Below are 23,186 nucleotides of genomic sequence, written 5' to 3' on the forward strand. Positions count from 1 at the left end.
TCAATCTAATTAGTTTTGAAGTGCAGAATCTCCATAACTTGGAGACCTAAATAAGCAGCTTAATATGAAAACCTAGTTTCTCTCCCAACACGTAACACCGTCCTGTGCTCCCCCCGAGAAACTCCAGTGTGACTGCTCTCCTATCCCTCTGTTAACCTCCCTCCTCTCTTCCCCGGCCTCTGCCCGGGCTGTGTCCATGGGGAACTGAAACAACCAGGCTCATCCCCCTGCTGCTGTGCTTCAAAGAGCCTTTCATGATGCTGCTTGCGTAAAAGATGCTGATGCTGCTTCAGCTGGCAGCGCAGAGCGGGCCGGGGGCGGCTCCTGGTGCTGCGCAGGAGCCGGGCTGGGCAGGGGGGCTGCACTTGGAGACCTCACCGTGACGTGATGGGGCCCTGCATGTGCTGCAGAGGGGATCACCAGCATTCATGGAGGGCAGGCTGCTCTCTGATTTGATTTGTTTTGTTTTGGGTTTTTTTTCCCCCCCTAGAAATGATGGTGCAAATAAGAGCAAACACTGGTTCATTGAAAAAAAGTTGTGCGTGTTCTCGGCTCTTTGCTACTCAGTGTGGCCAGAGTCCTTAGAAGCTGCAGCTGGTACAAAACAGTTGTTTCTCTTCTTCTCAGCCTTCTGCTGAGAAGCAGAGAAACTTCTGCTCTTAGATTTCAATTTCTCTTGTTTTGTTTGTGGTTTGAATTATTTGCTTTCACTTGCTGTACTGTGTTGTGTTTTTTCAGTGCAAACCGACCCCAACAGCCTCTCTGTGCTGCTGTGGAGTTTTGCTCATGAAGACCCTGACCTTGCCGTGTGTTGGAGCCATGTCCCATGAGGGCCATGCAAGATTTGACTAAAGGCAGCAACTTTCCCACCACCATGAGAAAAGGTTGTTATTTTCTTCTCTTTTGTTAGTCTTCCCCTTTTTTTTTGTGGCTGTCTGGTTTTCCTGGGACTGACAAACGCCACAGCACATCAGCGGGCAGATCAGTATCCACCGAGATCTCACTTGGCTCCCACAGCCCAAGGTGAAAGCCACGTGGCAGCCAGGCGAGCTCGCAGCGAAGTGAGGCTGGCTCCAGCAGGAGCTGCAGGGAATTTGGGCATTTCTGCTTCGTCAGGAGCTTTCTGGCCGTGAGCGTGTGCCCCGGGGAGCGCGGCTGAGCCGCCGGCCTTGGGGAAGGCAGGCAGCAGGCCGGCTCGCTCTGTAATTGGGGGCAGCAACCAGCTGCCTTTGATGTCTGAGCCGGGCTGAGAAAACCTGATGGCAGACTTCAAAGTCTGCTGCACCAGCTCCCCTGATTATCTGCAGGCTTCTGGCGCATCCCCCAAGACTGCCAGATTATCCCAGCTAATGCTGTGCTCTTCCCCCTGTCCCCCCACCCTGCCTGGCGCCAGCCTCCTGCTTTCAGAGCTGCAGCTTCCATCCCTCCCTGTACTCCTGCCTCTCCACATCACCGTGGGCATACAGCAGTGGCATTTCTGGGTGGGGGACAGAGCTCCAGAGACCTGTCAATCTAATGAGTTTTGAGGCAGAGGCAGCATTTTTGGAGAGCTTGCCTACAGCCTGCACCCCTGGGCTGTTTCCCCTTCCCCATTTGGTCACAAAGCATCCTGAAATGTGGGGAGCTCTCTGCAGCTGCTCTTTGCAAGGCACAGAGGTGTTTACAGCCACACAGGCTGAAAACCCTCCCTGTGCAAAGCTGGATTTGCCTATAACACGGTTTGAGGTCTGATTTCCTTTGGATGGTGGCGTTTGTTGTGAATTTTCAGTGAGTGTGATGGCTGCAGGCACAGGAAACCACAGCTTCCCTAACCCCAGGCGCCCAAATGGGGTGAGGGAACTCGTGGGAGCCACAGAGCCAGACTGGGATCTGGATTACAGCCTTTCCCCTGTGCTTGCCTAATCCCTTCTGGCTCTCAACAGACTCCTCCCCCTAAAAATCAACACTGGTTACTGAGTCACCTCCTTCACCCTCAACAGCTTCCTCCACAGCCTTTCCACCCTGATGTGGGGCTGAGTCTGCCTTATTTCCATCTCTCTCCAGGCTCACTGCAGTGTGTAAGCTGAATGTCAGCGCTTGTCTAGCCAAGAGGTTTCCAAGTCACTCTGAATGCTGCTGATGGCTGCTCTGCTCTTTTAGCAGAGCCTCCACCTCACTTGGTAACTTTCCATGGTAACTTGGTACTGGGCTTGGTAACTTTCTATGCTGCATTTTTGGTGGCATTTTTCTGCAAAGCTTTGACCCTAAGTGGCTGAGCAACATCCAAAGAGGGCACCTTCAAAGGGATCCAGGGAGAGGCAGGAGGAACGAGAATGGAGGCATGCAATTAAAGATGGTCATCACCAGTGTGAAAGACAAAGCCAGTGGTCTGGGCAACCCAATCCTCAGCTTTATGCTCTGGAGGGGGAGATAGCTGTACCCTGCTGAGGAGCACTGAGAGGTGGCCCTGCTGTGGTGCTGGCAGTAGCCAGGCTGTTCCAGGAGACAGAGACCAAGTGTTTAACCCTTATGGGCCAGTGCAGCACTTCAGTTTACCAGGTGGGGCCCTGGGCACATGCAGCACCTGGCTCAGAGGAGGAAAGTCCTCTGCTCTGTGTAGGCACAGGCAGGGACCCTCTGTGCTATCCAAGAAGCATATTTCCTTGTCATTTCCTGTCTGGTGTCATGCCTGGGCAAGGGAATCTTTCTCCCCATGCATTTGGACTCCCTGATGTGGCTTCTAATAGCAATGCTGTCTTTGTAAGGAATTCTCTGATCCGCTCCCTTCATCCTGCCCTGCTGTACGTCTGGTTGCTCTGATTTCCCAGAGAGGAAGAGGATGAGTTTTACACTGTGCATTCCCGGGAAGAGGGATCTGTTGGCTTTGTCCACAGAGCACCATTATTGCCAGGGGTAGCACTGGGCCAGGCAATCCCATTCTCCCCAGTTTCTCTACTGCAAATGCAAACTGTGACTCATGCATCATTAGAGCTGCAAGCTTTGAGTTAAACTGTCCCCAAGCGTGTGTTTATCTGCGCACTGGCTGTCGGAAGCTCACTGAGGTTGAACTCCAAGTTTCCTTTCCATTTACTCTGTCACTGTAGCAGAGATGCTTTTGATGCTTTTCCCTCCTCCAAAGTGGTAACTGGGCTGGCTTACTGTCAACAGGATGATCCCCCAGGGCAGTGCTGGCAGTGGGCTGCTCTTGGAAAGCAAACCTCTCCATCCCTTTCCTTCTGAAATGGGAAGGTTTAATCCTGCAGCACGGAACGTAAGCCTACCATGCAGTTATGGCTGTGTCCTGCTGCCACAGGGCTCAGGTGGGATCCTGCAGGGACCTCTGCCTCTGCCACAGCCCATCCTCTGGTCTGGATTTGGTTTTCTGAGGAGCTGGTGATGGAGGGTGGAGCCTTGCAGCAAGAGGCCTCTGCCTCCACTTCCCAGCCTATCATATGAGTTGGTTATGTAAATGGGGAAAGGAGGGACCTGGTGTTTGTTTTGGGTCGTTACATGAATCTCATTGCCTCTGGAAGCCCCCTGGGATCTAGCAAGAGGAGCTGTTTTATTGTTGGGTTTTGCTTGTGAATCCCTGAGCTAATTAAGTCATTCAGTCAGTCCCTCTGGCAGCAGCCCGGAGCAGCATGGCTCAGGGATAAATGCTTTGTGCCACCTGGGGAAAAAAGCCCAACAGCCCCAAAACAAAGAAAATAACGCCACCCTAAAAATCCCCAAAACCAAAAAAAAACCCCACCAAACAAAAACCCCAAACAAATCATTTCAGCAGTGCTTCTGAGCCCATCTCTAGTGTTTTGGCTACAGGACTCAGAGATTGGGTTTTCCCTGCCTAGGATGTGGCCCTGGATGACCCACCATGTCCCAGGACACCCCTGGCACCTGCCAGCAGGAGCCACCAGCATGTCCCAGGTGATGCAGCCACAGCACTTATCTCTGAGATGTGCCAGAGCCCCTGGGACTGCACTGGAGCCTCCTGACCTCAGCCCTCCAGTGCAGCTCCCTATGGTCCCACTGCTGCTGCCAGAAGTGTTGGGCCAGGATCTCCCACATCCTTGGGATCTGCATACAGGATAGTTCCTGGCCAATTCCTGGATCTGTGGGGATCCTTCAAGAACCAACAAGTGACTGGACTGGCTGCTATGTTCCTCCTGACCATGGAGTGGATGGGCTGTGGGGGTGCTGTGGGAGGGATGCCCCACTGAGGGCACTGGAGTGGGGACAGCTTGATCAGCCATCTTCAAGGAGCACTGTGACACCCTAGCCTGTACCCAAGGCATCATGCTGCTGGCTGCAGCCATGGGAAATCAATAGCTGGAGGAACCTTCATCCCTAGAAATCTGCTTCCATCCCTCCCTGGAACCCAGCCCCTTGTCCCCTCCTCGCTGTCAGCAGGGAGCAAGCTGCTCCATGCAGTAAAGGGGAAGCAGTGAGACAGAGGTTTAGCCCATGAGCTGCTGTTGGACAGCAAAGCCACAACCAGTGGTGCCCACAGGCGGGCATCTGGCATGGACACAGTGACAGAAGGGGCTGTGGGCATCGTCACACTAGCCCAGGTGGCCTGGGGACAGGGTGCAAGCTGTCACCTCCCAGGGGGTGTTGCTCTGCTGATGCACCCCGCTCCGTGACTTCTCCCTGCCATTCTGAGCAGAGGAAACCACCACTGAGAGACAGTTTCCTCCCAGCCTCTCTCTAAACAGCGGCGTGGCCATCGCCCATGAGAACCCACCAGCACCCCTCTGGGAGAGGATCCAAGCAGAGAGGACTCCCATGGGGCTGGCACAGTGCCTGGCAGCTGCCTTCCTCTTCCTCCTCCTCCTGGGTGAGTGCCCTGCCCAGTGGCCGGAGCTTTCTTGGAGTGTTGTGGGGAAAGCAGGGCATGGGGGGCTCAGCCAGTGCTGCTCTGGCTCAGGTGCCATGGGAAGAGGTGCATCAGCATGTGCTCCTTTTGCACTGTGTTTTCACTCCAAAACGAGAGCCCAAGCCCTGAGAGGGTTTCAGTGAGGTTTCAGTGAGGGGACATGCACGTCCCCGTTGAGTGGCTGATTGCAGTGTGGAGGGTGTTACCTCGCTCCCTCTCCCATTGGGAGGGAATTTCTGGAGGTTTCCTAGGCAGCCCTGTCACCGGATCTCTTCCCTAGCCACCACAGTTGTTTTTTAACTCAGGACCATGTCCTGTGGGCATTCTGCTTGGTGTGCATGCTGAGCTCCAGACAGAGCGTATGTCACTGCTGGGAGCTGTATGGAAGGGGAGAGTCTGTGGGTGGCAATCCCCAGACCCTCTGCAAGCAGAAACGGAGGGAGCTCTTGATGCTTCCTTGTGCCCCCTGCCTTCAGAGGAGAGTTCTTTCTGACCCCCTCTCCTGTGCCCTCCTCCATTTCTGTCCATGGAGCATCTCTGCAGCATCCAGCCTGCTGCTGACCCCCACTGTCCCGTGTCCATCAGCTTCTGTGTTGCCATCTCCTCCTCTGGCAGCGATCAGCTCTGCACCCCTGCTCCCTGTCCCCCACGCTTTGTGAGCTTGGCCCTCTTCATTTTAACACACCACAAGCTTCCTCCAGTGCTCTCAGCCTGGTTGCTGCTTCCCCTGCAACGCTGCCTGAGAGAGGCTCTTCAGGCACAAACGGGCTCGGCAGCCCTCTGGCCACAATGCTCTGGGCTCTGTCGTGTGATCCCCAGTGTGACAGGAGACAAGAAAGTTCAGGGCTCTGTTGTCACAGGGCTTGTTCTTGTAACTGCCCCCTGCAAACACCGTGTGTGCCGGCAGGTCTGACCAGTGCCCAGCGGCTGGTGACAGTCCAGGAGGGCCCTCTCTACCGCGTCAGGGGCTCCCACATCACGCTGTGGTGCAAGGTGAGCGGCTACCAGGGCCCGGCGGAGCAGAACTTCCAGTGGTCCATCTACCTGCCCTCGGCCCCCGAGCGGGAGGTGCAGATCGTCAGCACCGTGGACCCCTCGTTCCCCTACGCCATCTACACGCAGCGCGTGCGCGGCCGCGGCATCTTCGTGGAGCGGCTGCAGGGGGACGCCGTGCTGCTGCACATCACCGAGCTGCAGGAGCGCGACGCCGGCCAGTACGAGTGCCACACGCCCAACACCGACGAGAGGTACTTCGGCAGCTACAGCGCCAAGACCAACCTCACAGGTGGGTCCTGAGTGGGAGCTCTGCTCCCAGTGGGACGGGTCACTGCTGTCCCCACAGGGACATCTCATCTGTCAGAGGGACACTGGGGAAAGGGATGGTGAGTGGGCTGAGGTAGTGTCAAGATATCCATCACCTTGCATGTTCTCTGGTTTGAGGAATGTTTGAAGGAGCTGGGGCTGTTTAGCCTGGAGAAGAGAAGGCTTAGAGGTGACCTTATTGCTTTCTACAACTTCCTTCCCCCTAGACAGGTGGGGGTCAGTTCTCTGGGCTTTAGCTGCTCACAGTGACCCCAAGATACGTTAGGAAGTCTCTTTTCCCAGCCAGGCGGTCAAAGGAGTCAGAACTCTTCAGTTCTTGGTCTCAAGGTTGTTCATTGTTTCTTATCTATAAAATTCTTTCTTCTGGCCTGCCGAGGTCCGCTCAGCAGGACAGACAGAGGCACTCTGCCTGCCCCGGGGTGGTGTTATCTTTTTATACTAAAAACTACATGTACAATATTTACAATTACTTTTCAATACCTATCACCTATGTTAGACAGTGAACTTCTACTCTAAACCAATCCAAAAATGCCAAGATGGAGGCCAAGGAAAAGAAGGAGAAAGGCTGGACATGCCCAGATTCCTCCATCTTGCCCCCCTGAACCTCTAAGCCTCCTCTTCTCCCATTCTAAAAACCCCAAAAAATCTATTTTCCACCCTGTGACAAACTAGTTATTATTCTATTTATACTTTTGTGGCTTGCAGATCTTCATATAAGGTTGGTAACTTTTTCCATGGGTCATAATCCAAGTCACTGGTGTCTTGAGTTCTGTGCCAGGCTCTCTGAGCCCCCTGGCAGGGGTCCTGGCAATCCAGGACAGTTGGTCTCTTCCACTGGGCAGCAACTGACAGAACAAGAGGACACAGTCTAAAGCTACGTCAGTGAAGGTATAGATTGGATACTAGGAAGAAATTTTTTCACTGAAAGAATAATAAAGTACTGGAATGCAATAAAGCACTTGGTGCTGTAGTCTAGTTGAGGTGTTAGGGCATAGTTTGGACTCCATCTTAGAGGTCTCTTCCAACCTCATTATTCTGTGATTCTGTGGATATTTCCTCCCAGCCAGAGCAAGGGGAGGAAAAGGAAGCCTCTGCTCTCCCATGGCATGACTTCAGCTCCTGACACAGACACAGTGTGTTGCAGCTGAGCACTTAGGAAGGCAGAGGAGTTCCCAAGCTCTGTGGGTGTGGGAATTGACCCAAGTGGGATACCCACAGATGGAGGGAGGTAGCAGCTCCTGCAGACCATGGAGAGGGAAGGCAGTGGGGTGGAGGTACAGAGGGAAAGGCCCAGCTGTGAGCCTACTGAGTCTACGTGGTCATACGGTGCTTCCACTTGGTGTTCAGCCCTGTTTTCTCTTTTATCTTGGTGCTACACCAGTCTACTGGTGATAGACCTCACCTCATTTGAGATAGTGAGGGGATGGGCTCTAATCTCCTTGGGATTGCCTAATTAATACTGACTATAGTTTGACTGGCGAGGAAACTGTAAAGAGATTCACTGTTTTTCTTGTTTGCTGAGGTTTTAGTCACTTCACACCTCAACCCAAGCTGATGGAAGCCTTGTCAGCCAGCTACAGAAGATTTTTCTCCTGTACTGTCAGGTCGCTTAGGCCCTGGTTGCAGATTCTTGGGAGTTGTCCTATGCAGGGACAGGAGCTGGACTCAGTGATTCTTGTGGGTCCCTTTGAACTCAGGATATTCTGTAATTCTGTGTTTCTCCCCATGCTCAGTGATTCCAGACACACTCTCGGCTTCCATGGCACCCCAGGCCCTCAGTCACATGGAAGGGGATGTGGTGGAGCTGACCTGTGAGGTGTCCAAGGCCACTGCCCAGCACACCCATGTCTCTGTTGGCTGGTACCTTCTTCAGGGAGCAGGAGAGCAGCCTGCCAAGGAGATCCTCACCCTCTCCAAGGACTTCATCCTGAAGCCAGGGCCCTCTTACGAGCAGAGGTTCCTGGAGGGGGATGTGCAGCTGAACAAGGTTGGGAACACCACGTACAAGCTCGTCATCAGGGGAGTGAAGCCATCTGAGCAGGGGCAGCTGTACTGCGAGGCAGCCGAGTGGATTGAGGATCCTGACAAGACATGGAAGGACATCTCCCGCCACCAAACTCAGAGGACTTGGCTGGCAGTGTTGAGCCGGGGTAAGGCCTTTGCAACCTCACCTGCTGTCTCCAGCTCCCCTGTGCATTCCAGGCTCTACAGCAGCAGAATTCAGTGCCCCTTCACCTGGCTGTGCCACAGCCCAGGGACACACTGTGGGTCTGGCTGGGCACTGAGGGGCTGGGCTGGGCTGGGCTCAGGGCCATGGCAGCCCTGGCTCAAGAGCTGATGGTGCTTTGGCTGCTCGTGCAGACGAATCCCCGATGCCAGCAGCAAGGCCACAGCCTCACAGACCCGTGTGAGGTGTTAGCAGAGGGCACAGTGTGTGCCCACAGCGGCCTGGATGGATCCTTGGCAGTGCTGTGAGGCCACAGCCTCACAGACCCGTGTGAGGTGTTAGCAGAGGGCACAGCGTGTGCCCACAGCGGCCTGGATGGATCCTTGGCAGTGCTAACTCCAGAGTGTGGAAACAGGGTTGTTACACTGCCTCAAGGCTCTTGTGGCCTTGAAGTCAGCTGCTTGTCACTGTGCCTCAGCACAGGGACCCAGGGATGGGCTGTGTGTGCTGCACAGCTCTTGTTGGGGGTGGTTTCTCTGTCCCTGCTGCCGCCAGCTTGTTTCCAGAGCAACTGGGGCTGCTGTTTGTCAGGCCTTTCCTCTGAGCCCCCTGTCCGCCATCCCTCCTGCCACAGCCTCTCTGGCTGTGCTCCTCACCCTGCCCTTCCCACAGATGTGTGTGAGTAGCTGTGCCCAGGGGAAGGGAGAATCTCTCTCTCTCTCACCAGTCAGCTTTAGCTCCAAGCTGCCAAGACAAGGCTGTGGCTAGTGGGTGTCCTTTAACACAGGGTGCAGTAAAATGGATCAGTCTCCCGCTGAAGCCCTGCCTGTGGGGGTGATGTACCCTGTCCCCGCTGCTCAGGGCGGGTGGAGGAGGCCTCAGAGCAGAGCTGGGGTAGCGAGGGGAACTGGTGTCCCGTGGGAGGGCGGTGAGTCAGAGCAGGAAACCAGAGACACAGACGGGTGAGAACTCAGCACTCCGAACGTGGCTCAGGGGAGCAAGGTGCCAGGAGGAGGGGGAGGGAACTGTGCTCTCTGGTCACTTTGTTTCCTGAAACCTGTCTGAGTGACTAAGCTTTATTCCCCTCACTGTGCACTGTTTGCAGCAAAGGCTTTCCCAGCCTGCAATGGCAGTCAGTGCACTCCTGTGCATCCTGTTGTTGATGAGGGCTTGGCATGACTGACAGTGTGAGGATTCAGGCATCAGTGCCATGGGATTGTTTAGAAACCCTGTCAGAGTTTGGTATTTGTCCTGTGGTGTTAAAGGTAGAAGGGAGGTGATGGTGGTGAGAGGACATTGTGGTGGCAGCGTTGGTGCTCCTGGTATTGCCATGGTGGGACAGCAGTGGGTGTGCAAGCCCTCCATCAAATTTGCAGGGCTGGTTTTTTCCTCCAGCACCCAGTGGGGGACCCCAGGGCTGAGCACCCCATCACTCCAAGAGCCATCAGCCACTGTGACCATGGCTAGCTGCTCCAGGGGCTTCTATAAACTCTGCAGCAAATATTTAGGAATGCCAAACATATCTGCAGCAGCTGGGATTCCTGTTCCCAAACTGTTTATGAAACAGTGTTTGAATTCACAGGGTGCTGTGCTTTAGGTAAATTATTTGAGCCCTTCCAGTTGTGGTCTGGGAGCTGCTCTGTTTTCCTTCCAAACTGGAGCACATAACCCTTCCCTTGTTTTGAGACTCAGGGGGCACCACAGTGACCCAGGGACACAGTGGTGTGAGCCAGGGAATGGGGGCTCTGTCCTTCCTCCAGGTTTTTGGCCATCCCAGTGCTTTGTGGGCTCATGGCTCAGGGTTTTGGGGTACACACAGTACACAGTGGGTCTCCTGCTTGCAGCCACTGTGCAGCCAGGCTGATGCCAGGAACCAGGGGCCTTGAATGCCCAGTGAGGAAGGTGAATGCTGTCATAGCACCCAGAGATGGGGTCCCTACCTCAGACACAGCTGACTGACTGCCCCAGAGGGTCTGCCAAGGGGAAGATGGCTTTAGGTGTCCCCTGTCACTGCCTTCTTTGCTCAGCACCTCCTGCTAAGTGGTGTGGGGAGCAGGATCCACCTTCTCTTTCTTCCTTCCTGCCTGATGTGACAAGTCTTGGCATTTCTGCTTTCTGTAGGAACCTAACCCAAATCCTCTCCAGCTTGGACAGCACCTCTTGCCCACAGCCCACAGCAGCCTCTGGGGGTTTCAGCATGCAGGAAGAGCCACAGTAGATTCAGACAAGCCCCTTCATGCCCCTTTTTCTACCACAAGCACATAGTTAAAACCACCACTGTGATAAAAGCCCTTTGTGCCCCTTCTTGGCTTACAGGATTGGTGTTCCATGAGGTAAAACAGCTCCAGGAGGTGAGACAGAGCAGCACCTGCAAAAGCTGATGCCTCTGAGTTAGGGCAGGGCCCAGTTCCAATGCCTGAGCTGGGCAGGGGGAGGCTGTGGCCCAAGGCTGTCCCAGTGAGTGCTCTGTTGGGTTTATCTGCTCTTACGGGGGGAGCTCAGCTCCCCAGGGCTCTGGCTCTTCCTCCACCTGCAACTGCTGCTTAGTGCCCACAGCTGGCAACCCTCTCCCCAGGGTCAAGCTTTCCATCCTGACCACTTTTCTTATGAAAAACCCCACATTTTAACAGAGAATTCCCTCCTGCTGCCCTCTGCACGGCCACTGGTGCTGCCAGGCAGGAGGGCAGCACAGGCAGGGCCACCCACCACCCTCCTTGTTTTTGGCTGCCCACAGGCACAGAGCTCTCCGTGGACCTCACTGCCACTGAACCCTCCCTTTCTGAAGGGGACACCTTGCAGCTCAGCTGTTTGCTGGAAGCCCCAAAGAGCAGCAACTTCAAGGTGCTCTGGCTCCTCAATGGCATGGAAGTGGCCAGGGTTGATCCCCACGGGGTGTTGACCTGGGAGGAAGAATACGAGGAGAGGGCCAGGCTGGGCCAGCTGCGAGCAGTCAAGCCAAGCAACACAGTTTATGTTTTCACCATCTCTGAGGTGGGGCTGGAGGACAAGGGCACCTACCAGTGCTCTGTGTCAGAAATGAAGACTCCTGGAGGCTTGCAGAGCATCCAGACCATTGTGTCATCAGGCATCCAAGTGGATGTGAAGCCAGCAGGTTAGTAAATCCTCACAGCTGCTCTGCTGGGTGAAGTCTGCAGGATCCTTGACTGGGAAATGCTTCAGGTCTGGCCTCATCTTGACAAGGGCAGCAAGAGTGCAAATATGCCATAGTTTTTGATAGATAATGGGAAAAGCATTTGCTTTAGCCCATATTAGCATGGCAGACACAGTAGCTGTCAACAAAGTGTAAATCTTTAGTCCAGTCTCTTCACAGTAAGTTTTGGGGCAAATAGGTAGAATTCTGAGGAGTCTGGGTCCTCCTGTGTCTTTGGTACTGAAAATTGTGAGCAACATCTGCTGCTACTCCTGAAAATGACAGGAAAACCCAGGAGAACAGGCACATCTGGGGAGGGGGATCATTGTCCTTTCCATCAGGGTACTCTCACTGGTTTGGATGGATGATTTGTGAGAAACCGCTCTAAGGAAAGTGTGTAGGAGGCTCTTGGTTTCCTTGTCATAGCTAGATAATGGTTATTCTGATGTAGCAGGGGCTGCCTGCTGGGACTCTGTTTCTTAACTCATTCTTTATGTATCCATGTCCCAAAAAAGACATAAAACAGAAAGAAAAAAAAAGTAAAACAAAACAAAAGAAGAAAACAAACAAACAAACAAACCAATCCCAAAACAAAAAAGCTGAAATCACAAAGCTTTCTGCAAATTTATATGAAAAGGCTGGTTGAAAATTTCAGGCAATTCCCCAATATCACTGAAGGGGTATTGGGGACAGCTAAAGGTGATACAGAAACTCCATCATCACAAGGCATGAAAAGATTCCTTATTATTAGAAATCTACAGTTCTTATAGAAACAATGGTGGATTTAAGACCTGATTGGCCTTCAGGAATCTTCTCTCACAGAGTTGGTGAACTATGAATGGCACATTCTGGAGAACCATATCTATAAACAACAGTTACAGAAAGAGAGATAATAATTGCTTGAATTATTTCCTTTAAGTTTCTCACCGCTTCTTACGGCTTCCCAGGATTTTCCTGGGAGAACCCTGTCTCTGTCTGCTCAGAGGATATGTAATTACTACACCCCAACTCCTTTTCCAAAATCAAGCTTTGTCTGGTCTTTCCATGTAACGCTAGAGTATCTCTGGCATTTCCTAAGGAGCGCAGCATCCCAACACGGTCACTGTCCTTTGCAGAGAGCCACCTGCGCCTGTCTGTGTCCACCAGCACCCCACGGGTGACAGCAGGAGACCCCCTCACGCTGCACTGCGAGGTGCAGGGAGCCAGCGGCCCCGTGTCCCTGCGCTGGTGGCACCTGTCCCCGCAGCAGCCGGGGCACAGGGAGCTGGTGGCCGCCATGGAGCGGGACGGCACCCTGAGCCTGGGCAGCGCCTACCGGGACGGGGGGGCTCGGGGCAGCCTCAGGCTGCAGAAGGAGAGCTCTGGCACCTTCACCCTGGTGATCCCCAGCACACTGGACGAGGATGATGGCGGGCAGTACCGGTGTGAAGCCACACAGTGGGCCCGAGGCCGGAACTGGACAGGCAAGGGAGAGGCAGCGGTGACGGTCACCTCCATGGGTGAGTTTGGCCATTTCTGGGTTCGAGAAGTGTGTGGATCTCTTTTTCCCAGCCCAGCAGTTGAATGAGGAGTCAGGATTCTTCTATTCTCATTCTCAAGGTTGTTTATTATTTCTTATCTCTAACGTTCATTCTCCAACCCACTGAGGTCTGTCTGGCAGGTTGGGTTGAAGCACACTGGCTGCCCTCACAGTTGGATGGTGTTCTCATCCAATTCACCTTCTCATCCAACTCATCTCTGCAGCCACAACAGCCCTGTTCTCCAGAATACCAGCAGTTTCACTTCTAACTCTACTAGTTCTCTTCTTCCTAACTATCCTAGAGGTAGCAGTAGTGATAATCCAAGTCTATGTCTTCATGCTCCTACTGAGCTCTACCTACAAGAAAATATCTAACTCTCAAGGGCACACCAAGCACATCCTACCACAGAGTAGACACCAGCCCCTGACCCATCCTAGGAGCAGCTGCTGCTCTCCTAACACCTCAGGACTAACAATATGGTTCCACTACAACTCCCCTCGACTGCTTATTCTATATTCTTTTATACTAAAAGCTACGTGTACATTATTTACAATAACTTCCCAATAGCTATCACCTATGTTAGACAGTGAGTTCCTATCTTAAACCAATCCAAAAGTGCTGCCATCACCCAGATCATGGAGGCTAGGAAGAAGAAGGAAGAAGCACAGGGTGCACCCAAATTCCTCCATCTTGGGACCCCGAGTCCCCTTTCTAAAAACCTCAAAAATCTATTTTTCACCCCATGATAAACTAACTATTATTCTACCTAAACTTTCTGGACTTGTAATTCTTCATATAAAGGTTGGTAATTGTTTTTGCATGGGTCAAGATCAAAGGCACAGGGGTCTTGGGCTCTGTGCCAAGGTCTCTGAGCCCCTTGGGCAGGGGCTCGAGTCCTCCAGGGCAGCCAGAGGAATTTCCTGGGTTCTGACAGGTGGACACATCAGTGGTATGTAGGCCTGCTGTGCTCTGAGCTCTGCTGCTGCTGCTGCAGGGTGACTCAGGGCTGATCACTTGGCCCTGCAGTGCTTCAGTTTTCTCCATTTCTACCACGATGCCAGAGTCCTCCATGGTGTGTTTTGGGAGAGACCAGTGGGAGACAACAGCTAAAATGCTCGGGGATCTGAGGGGCAGTATCTTGCTCAGCAGGCCTGTCTCCTTAAGCTGGAATACAAAATTTCTGTTCTAGCAGCATAATTATTTGCAGTAATTAAGTTCCACAAAGCTACTTGCTGAGTTGTCTGGTGGAATTGATCAGAGATACACCCCTGGTGCTGGCCTCTGATTGCTTTTCCTGCCCTCTCCTCTGAGTGCAAGATCTGCTCATCTCCGTGGTGTGCAGTGACCGTGGCCTTCCTTCTTGGGAAGGGAAGGGTGGCGGTGGGGTGGCACAGAGCGGGACTTGTGTCCCCATGCCAAGGGTAGGATTTGTGTCCCCATGCCAAGGGCTCTCTCCTCTCGGGCAGGTTTGGGTCTGCAGGCCACGCTGAGAAGCCGAATGGCCACGGTCACTTACGGGCAGAGTTTTGAGCTCTTCTGCCAGGTGTTTGCCAGCTACGCCCTGGAGGAGGTGCCGGTGTCCGTGCGGTGGCGTTTCCAGCCCAGCCCGCCCGCGGGTCCCTTACAGGAGCTGGTCCAGGTCCCTCCCAATGGCACTGTGCTCTGGGGGGCAGCACAGCCACGCTTCCAGGGGAAAGCCCAGCTGGCCAAGACTGACAGCTCCTTCAGGCTGCACGTCCACAGCGCCTTGCCTGCCAATGAGGGGGTGTACCAGTGTGAGGTGGAGGTCTGGAGGAGGAACGTCCTGCCCCTGGGGCAGCCAGCAGCCAGCACCAGCTCCAATGCCGTGGGAATAAGAGTGGTGCTGCCAGGTAAGAGGAACCTTCAGCAGAGGTCTCTCCTGCAACTTTAAATCCATCAAATGTCACCAGGGGCAACCAGGGCTGCTGATGTCTGGAGTGTCCCCAGGGCTGCAGGAGATGGTGCTACCTGTTCTGGTGCTTCCTCAGCACCTGACAAAACCTTGGAGGCAAATTTGGTGCTGGGAAATTATTGCTGGTAAGCAGTATCTATTTGTTGGCAGATTACACCAAGCATATAGGGATCAGCCTTGCCACTAGGATTTTAAGCCCGTTTTCTGGAAAGAAGCAGTGCCCCTCCAAGAAGCCCAGCTGAATGTTTGGGGTGCAAGGTACACCCCATGATGTGGGCTTCTGGGAGGCAGTGGAGAGAAACCAGCCCCTGAAGCTGATGCTGGGATATGCCTGCGTTCCCTGATCAGGATATATTGAAGGTATGCTGAGAAAGCACCAGGCCTCCCTGCTGGGCTGGGAGCCAGCACTGAGCCTCAGGGAGCCAGGGACTCCGTGGGGAGGCATCTCCTGCCAGGCACAGCTGGGCTGCACAGCCAGGGCCCTGCCCAGGCTTCCCTTTTATGGCCAGCCCTGCAGGCAGGGGCTGCGCTGCCATCCCTCCTGCCAGCATCCCGCTGGGAGCCTCATCCTCTTATGGAAGAGAGATGCTGCGAGCAGACAGACCCCAGCCCCCAAGCCAGCCTGATTCCTGCCACCCCAGCAGCACCACGGTGCCAGCGTGCCCTGCTCACAGCTGGGGCTGCGGGGTTTGTCCTGGCCAAAGCCTCTGAGCTCTGCAGGCAGGCGTGAGAACATGGGCTGGTTTGGATTTTTGCCCTCATATCTGTTCTGCCAGCAAAGGAGAGTTCTTGCTTTTTTTTTTTTTTTCCCCTTGCAGTAAGTGTTCCTTCCTCTAAAATCCTTGGATTTTCAGAATCACAACCCAGTGAACTGAAATTATGCATTTTTCATGTATTTTAACTGATGGGTTTGCTGTAGCTAATACATTTTCTACCCTGTCTGGCTCTTTTCTCTGGAGCTCTCTCCTCTTCCACTGTTACTGATTTCTCACCCCTGTGGAGCTGGGATGCTCTGCAGCTACAGCCAGCTGGGGCAGGGTGGCACTGAGGCAAAGGGGTGACAATAATCAGCATCTCTGAGCACCCATCTCTACTGTAAATGGCATTAAGATGAGCAGGTGTAATTGCAGAGCATCTACACAGAGGAGATGGCAGCAGCATGAGACCACAACATTTGGCTCCAAATGTGTTGCAGCTGCTGCTGGAGACTGTGACTCCATAAAAGATGGTGGGAACTGGGAGAGGGTGATGTGCAGTGGGAGTTTCCTGTTGGTTCTAATGCCACCTCTCTTGAAAGGCAGCCCGAGCCAGTGGAGGATATTTGGGAAGGTAGGGAGGTCTAGGGAGGAAGCTGGCTCAGGCAGCAATAGGGTTGAGGGGAAGCTGCAGAAACTGAAGCTGCAAATCATGAAAATCACCAGCCTGCTTCTCCTCATATAAAACCTCATAGCTGGAGCCTGCAGAGATACTGGAGTTCTTGACTTTTTGCTTCAGCACTTTGTTTACTACTTGATGTCAGTTGGTGCTTTAGGAGTTTACATGTTGCTGTAATCTATGGACCATCTTCAGATGGGAGGGACATCCATGAAGGATTGTAGCAGACAGGGAAGGAGGACAGATCTTTTCCATTTCCAATATCTAAGGTTGGATCTCATAATTAGTGCTCCATGAGCCTCTCAGTGCAGCTGCTTCCCCCACTCTGGAGTGGGCATTTTCATTTTGTGTCCCCCAGGCCAGCAGCCCACATGAGCTGTGTCCCTCTGCCTGCTCCACTGCTCAAGCCAAGAGTCAGCAGGCAAGGTTCACAGGGAAACAGGCAGTGAGGTGCTCAGCTTGGTTAATTAAATTGAAAATGAAAGGGAGAACAGCACCATGGATTTATGTGAGAAAGGAAGAGGCAGGCAGCTCCTCTGCCCTTTTGGTAAATGATCTTTAGCAGCACAGAGAGAGGAGACCTGGAGTTAAAACAAAAGGACTTTGCAGCAAGTGCTCTGCTTCGTCTTGAGGTGATCTCTGAGAGTGTAACAGCAATTTTCCTCATCAAAATCAAGCACTCAGTGTGTGCCTCCTCTCTGAGATCTAGCAGCTTTTTCTTCTCTGGAGCATTCTCTGCCCCAATGGGTATCAGGCCAGGTCATACTAGCAGCAAGACCCTGCCTGCCCCCTCATCCCCTGGCACTTCATTGACTTGCTGAGGGGTATCCTTGGTGCTGAGCAGACGAAGTTCAGAATTAGGTGTCTTATTTTTTCCAGTGTGCTCAGTTCACCTGTCACAGAAACCCAGGATGCTGGAGATTGGCAGGGACCTCTGGAGGTGACCTGGTCCAACTCCCTGTGCAAGCAGGGCCACCTAGAGCAGGCTGCCCAGAACCATCTCCAGATGGCTTCTGAGTATCTCCAGTGTCCCCCTCTGAACATTTGAGCTTCCACAGGGCCAGCTCTGGGACGAGTGTGCTTTTAAATACTGGAGTTTAAAACATCAGCTTGCATCTAGTTCCCAGGTGTGCTCAAGTCTGTGTGGTTTTCATGGTGGATCTGATGAGCTTGCACAATGTCTTAATTAGGGTGACTGCTGTCCCCTCTCTTCTGCTTTTTGCCCATACCTGTTTCTTCAGAGCAGCAAATGCACGCTGTGAAATGCAGGACAGCACTGTGATCCCTTGGGAACACCCACCTCCCCCTCATCCCAGTGAGTGTTGCTGTGGAAATCCTCATCACTGAGTTGAGACAATAAGCAGACACTGGGACTTGTGCAAGTGCCTCTGTGGAGCAAACTTTTGGTGAAAATGTGTTTGTCTGGAGAGAAAGGAAGAATAATGGGGTGCAAAGAGAAAAGGATAAGCAGGGAGGTTTTGTTGGCAGATTTCACAGAGGCAGAGGCTCTACAGGGATGTAAAGAGGTATCAGTTGGGATATTTTGCTTTGACCAGTCTCAAGAGAGGCAGTGAAGGGCTCTGAAGTGGATTGCTTGAGTTTTGAGAAGGAATCCTTGAAGGAAGGGGAAATGTGAAAGCTTTTTCCTGCAGTGCCTCCTTACTCCTCAGCCCCTCTGGAAGAAACCACAGCTCCCTCTTGTCCCAAAGCCCTCTCCACAACCTGCTGCCACCACATCCCTTGGGACTGGGAGGGAGAGTGCCCTGCTGAGCCTGTGGCCAAGGGCAGAGGTCTGAGACATTCTGAGGGACCATCTCAATGTGAACTCTGCTGCCTGTCCCCAAACCAGCACCCAGGGGCTGAGCCTTGAGGGAGCTCAGTTGTCCCCAGCTTCTGTGGCAGAGGGTGTCCTGCTGCTCAGCTCATATGCAAGGAAAGGGCTAAGAATGGAAACTCAGCCTACAGTCCCTTAAAACCCTGATGGTGTCTCCTGCTGAGGAATTTCTCCCTACCTGAGGGTAATACCTGTGTGTGTTCCTTCCCCTGACTGCTGAGCGTGGAGGGGAAATACAGGTGGCTGGAGGACCTTTAAAGATATGGATTTGCAGCCTTTTCCCTGCTGGAGGAGAGGTTCCAGCAACAGGTGATGTGCTGTGGGAAGAGGTTCCCTTGGAGCAGGAGCAGCACAGACACATCAGGATTTCCCTGTGCCCAGGGCAGAGCTGCAGGCAGCACCCTCCCTCTGCTCTCCTCAGCTGCACAGCACCGAACAATCTCTGGGTGTGATCACAGAGGGTGTGGAGGACTCTGGTGTGTGGTTTTGGATTAATAACCACAGCAAACACCTGAGATGGCAACTGTTAGTGAAACCCACAGAGGCTCTGTAGTCTCTCTATGATAAAAGACACTTGTTCACAGTCTCCAAAGCTGTGGGCTGCTTTTGTCACGTATGTGTTAGCCTGCTGATGGGAGCAGTGGTAGACAGACACATTTGCTTCAGACAGAGGCTTTGCCTCCCAGCTCCAGCACAATGGCTGCCTCCATCCCCCATTCCTGCTCCGTGGTCTCCAAGGCACCTCCTCTGCTACTGTCCTGCCCACTAACACCCAGCTGTGATTCCCTGCTATTGTTTGAACAAGGCTGTGTGGATTTGCTCTTTCCCTCCTCCCTCTGCTCCAGCATCCCCTAATGAGCCTTTTTCCTCTGTGTACCCTCTTCCTTACTCCTCTTCCAGTGTGTTTCTCTCAGCTTTATTCCCCTCCTTGTCAGTATCCCTGTACTGGCAGCTGCATCTGGCATGACTGTTTTGTTTCTCCATTTTAGAGAGCAAGCTTCAGGTTGATATGAAAGACAGCTCTGTGGAAATTGCCAGTGGTAATGCAGCCATTCAGTGCAGGATTGTGTTTGCCCAGGAAAATTCACAGTTTGCTGTTACCTGGTACCTCCTGCCTCCTCTGGCAGACACAAAACCCCTGCAAATCCTCAGGGCCAACCACAGCAGCGTACTGGAGTACGGGTCTGAATTCAGCTCTCCTGCACAACAGTCCCGCTTCCTGAGCCAGAGGGTGTCCAGCAGCCTATTCCAGCTGCAGATCCTGTCTGCAAACCTGGGGGACCAGGGCAGCTACTACTGCGTGGTGGAGGAATGGCTCTGGCTGGTGGATGGCTGGTACAAGCTGGGAGAGGGAACATCGGGAAGGACCACGCTGAAGCTCAAACTCTCAGGTGAGCAGGTGTTATCCCTTGTGTAGGTGCTGCTGGAGAAGGTTGGATCAACTCATCACAGGCCCCTGCCAGGCCTCTCCTAAGCTGGCAGGGCTTAGGAAAAGCAGCAGCTCCTGTGTTGGATCAGAGGCTTAGGGATGCAGGAGTTGTCAGTGCCTCTCAAAGGGAAATAGGGAATTAGGAAGATTTACCACATCCTCCCAAGCCAACCGAGCTGCTATTTTTGCTACTGGGAGATGTAGTGGAATGCTTCACAACAAAGTGAATTTTGGCCTTTTTCTTTTCCCTCCAACACCTGGTGCACTTGGGTGGTTGTGCAACGCTGTGAATAGAGAAGCTGCCTTTACCTGGTGCTGCTGAGCATCCTGAAGGAAAACGCGTGGTTTTCCTTACCCTGCAGCAAGCACATTGCTGCTAAGGAACTGGAGGTTCAGCTGCTCTCACCTTAATGACTGCACCTCTGGGGTGCATGGTGGGTCTCCCTGACTCAGTTCTTCCCTCTCTCAGCCTCACTCCAGCTCTAAATAAAGTGCATCAGAGAATTCCAGCTTCCTAAACAGCTTTTGGTCCAAAAGATGCCTTTATCACTTATTTGGAGGGGTTAGGAAGCATTACTGCACAGGGGGCAGAGATGATGGGCAAGGTGGGGACACAACAACCCAGGGAGAATGAGTCACAGCAGCAAGGGGCCTGTGGGAGGCCATTCCAATCCCTCACACTTTGCTCCAGAAGGTTCCTGTCAGCCTGTGGGTGCGGGCAGAAGTGTTTTTACAGCTGTACAACACCACAACATCTCTTTCTGCTCTCACTCTCCCCGCACAGAGCGCGAGCTGCAGATGGAGAAAACCAACGGCAGCATCTCCGCGCGGGAGGGCGAGGAGGCCACGCTGCCCTGCCGGCTGCAGGGAGCCCCCCTGCCCCGCTCTCAGCTCTCAGCCACCTGGTTCCGGGTGCGGGGCGGCGGCCGCGACGGTGCCCTGCTGTCCCTGCGGCGCGATGGCACCGTGCAGTACCCCGAGGGGCGCCTGGCAGCCAGGCTGTTCCTGCGCCGCCCCTCCGCCCGCGACTTCAGCCTGACGCTGAGCAGCGTGGAGAGCGGAGATGCTGGGGTGTATTACTGCCAGCTGCAGCAATGGCAGCAGCAGGGCGAGGGCAAGGACTGGGCTGTGCAGGCCTTGGCACGCTCAGGGCACACCCAGCTCATCACCGTCCCGCCAGGTAACACTGCTGGGTGCCAGGGGCTGGTCACCTCCTCTCCACAGAGCCATGCTGGGGCCAGGACCTCAGTGGTTTGGGGGGAAAATTCTTGGTGTGACTTCTCTGGCAAGTCTGGCTAGGCTGAGGTCTCTCTAAACTTCACTTTGGGGTGAGTGGAGTCGCCTGCTGGGTGCAAAAGTAGTGTCACAGACATGTTTTATGAAAAAGCCTTTCCTTAGGATTTTTTCCTCCTGAGAAGCTGAGGTCTCAGGAACAAAATGCAAACATTGATTATCTGCTGCTGTGGGATGCAGCAGGTCGCATCTGCGATTGGTCTCATGTGGTTGTTTCTAATTAATGGCCAATCACAGTCCAGCTGTCCAGACTGTCTGGGTCATTCACAAGCCTTTGTTATAATTTTCTATTCTAAGCTAGCCTTCTAAAGAAATCCTTTCTTCTATTCTTGTAGTATAGTTTTAATATAAGATGTATATCACAAAATAGGATTCTATTCTGGTAGGAATCCAGAATCACTGGATTCTGCATGCAGAAGTTTAAGTAAATAAAAGCAAAGGTTTCAGTCAGGTGCACGAAGCATTTTTAGGAGGGTTGATGCTTTGAGAAAATAGGAGGCTCAGATGACCCATGTGGAGGAAAAAATATAAACTGTGAGATCAATCATGATGCACCCAGCTGAGAGGATCTGGCACTTGTGCTCGCCTTCAGCTCAGGCCGTGCCTGAAGCCAGCCTGGGTGCCTGCACGAGTTCTGGCTTCTGCAGCAATTCCCAGAGCTGAGCAGCATGGAAAGAGAGACCCTGCAGAGCCCTCCCCTCTGCCCGCTGCTCCCACAGCCAGGCACAGGCCTGCTCTCATGGCTTTGCACCTACAGCAGAGCTAATCTGGATTTAATTGCACAGAGAGGGACTGACAGCACTTCATCCCCCCTGCTGCTCTGTGGCTGCTGTTACCCATCGCAGCTCTCTAGCACGCAGGATTTCTCCTTCATCAGCTCCCTCTAGCTCTTGTTACCCATTACTGGTGGAAAAACCATTGCTAAAATTGCTCAGTAACTGGTAGTAAATTCTCCTCTAATTTTTGAATAAGTGTTTTCGCCAAGTGGTTTTCACAAAAGGCAAAGTCTTAGCTGGGTGTTTTTTCTTTCTCCCTTTCTTTTTAATTTTTTTTTTTTTTTGGGTGGCCATGTGTGTGCATGTGTGTTCCTCCAGTGATGCAGGTATCTTTGAAGTACCCAGCAGCCTCCACCTCAGCTGGCGAGCTGTTCTGCAGGAGCTGCCAGGGATGAGGATGGTGCTCACAGCTGCCTGCAGCTCTCTGGGGATGAAATACAATAGCAGATCAGCATAACAAGGGGGGGCAGATGTCTGGGGGGGGACAGGCACCTTTTCCTCTTATCCCATCTTGCTCAGGGGTGCAGCCTCTGACAGATTTCTGCCTCATCCCACTGTCAGTGGTGTCAGGCAGGGTGTGTTGCTTTTCCTCACTGAGCCCAGTCTGGAATGGGTGAGAAGAACTGGGCTGTTTCTGTTGGGATGTTTCAGATGAACAAGCCAGGGCCTTATCTGACCTCCCCAGACAAGAAATTGAGGTAAATTACCTGGTTTCTCTCTCCCTTCTCCCCAGGTAGCCTATATGAATTCTTAAAAATTGGTAGCTGTTGAAGATTGAAGGAAAAGTGTTAAGAAAATAGCACTTAGGAGTGAGAAACTCAAACCAGCTTGGGGCCTCACTTTTTCTTTCTTTTTTCTTTCAGAGTCAACTGTTTTGTCTAGGATCTGCTCATCCCCACCACTGCTGAACTTCATCTTATACTTACCACTGGTTCTGATCCTTCTGCTGGCCCTTGCTGTCTTCTGCTGGTACTGCAAATTCAGGAAAAGCAAGAAAAGCAACATCACTGGATGGATGATGGAACTGGACGGGAATGAAGAGGCCAAGAAAACTTAGCTGGTCTGTGGACTAGCAGAGCTGGACAGCTGAGGAAGACTGAGTACTTGCAGTGGGGCTTTTTATTGTTTTGTATTGGCTCTTGCAATAAATCCTTGAAATTGTGTGTTTGTTTTTGATATAATGAGGCAGCTTTGGAATTACTAAGCAAATAGGGTTTACATAATAAGTGTTTCTGTCTTTTAGGTTAGGTACTCACCCACTTCCTGCTCTGTTTGTTGTGGTACATTTGGAGACCCTTGCAATATGCATCTCCCACTGTGGATGGAAGTGGTGTTATTCCTCTGCAGGAACAAAGGGAAAACACAGCTCTTTCTGTGCTGTGACACAAAAGTATCACATTTCTAATTTTAGGTGTCATGACAAAGCTATGTGGTATCCAGGCTAAAAATCAGTGGTAGAACTGGAAGTGGAATATTGGTGTCCCATTTCAGTCATCGCCCTTGCCTTTGCCCACTCTTTGCTGGGGAAGCTCTT

At 52.8% G+C, this 23,186-nt stretch overlaps 1 protein-coding gene across 1 annotated transcript; it reads left to right on the top strand.

Moving 5' to 3' along the window:
* The first annotated feature begins 4,761 nt into the window (after positions 1–4,761).
* On the top strand, positions 4,762–22,783 carry CD101 (CD101 molecule). The gene is made up of 9 exons (XM_058824559.1): positions 4,762–4,813; positions 5,760–6,137; positions 7,909–8,325; positions 11,077–11,454; positions 12,609–12,992; positions 14,480–14,884; positions 19,144–19,545; positions 20,368–20,763; positions 22,516–22,783. Exons 1-9 carry the CDS (start codon positions 4,762–4,764, stop codon positions 22,707–22,709), a joined length of 3,006 nt encoding a protein of 1,001 aa, XP_058680542.1. The 3' UTR covers positions 22,710–22,783.
* Positions 22,784–23,186: the final 403 nt, after the last annotated feature.

Source organism: Ammospiza caudacuta, chromosome 2 (genome assembly GCF_027887145.1).
Source record: "Ammospiza caudacuta isolate bAmmCau1 chromosome 2, bAmmCau1.pri, whole genome shotgun sequence".
Lineage (NCBI taxonomy): Eukaryota > Metazoa > Chordata > Aves > Passeriformes > Passerellidae > Ammospiza > Ammospiza caudacuta.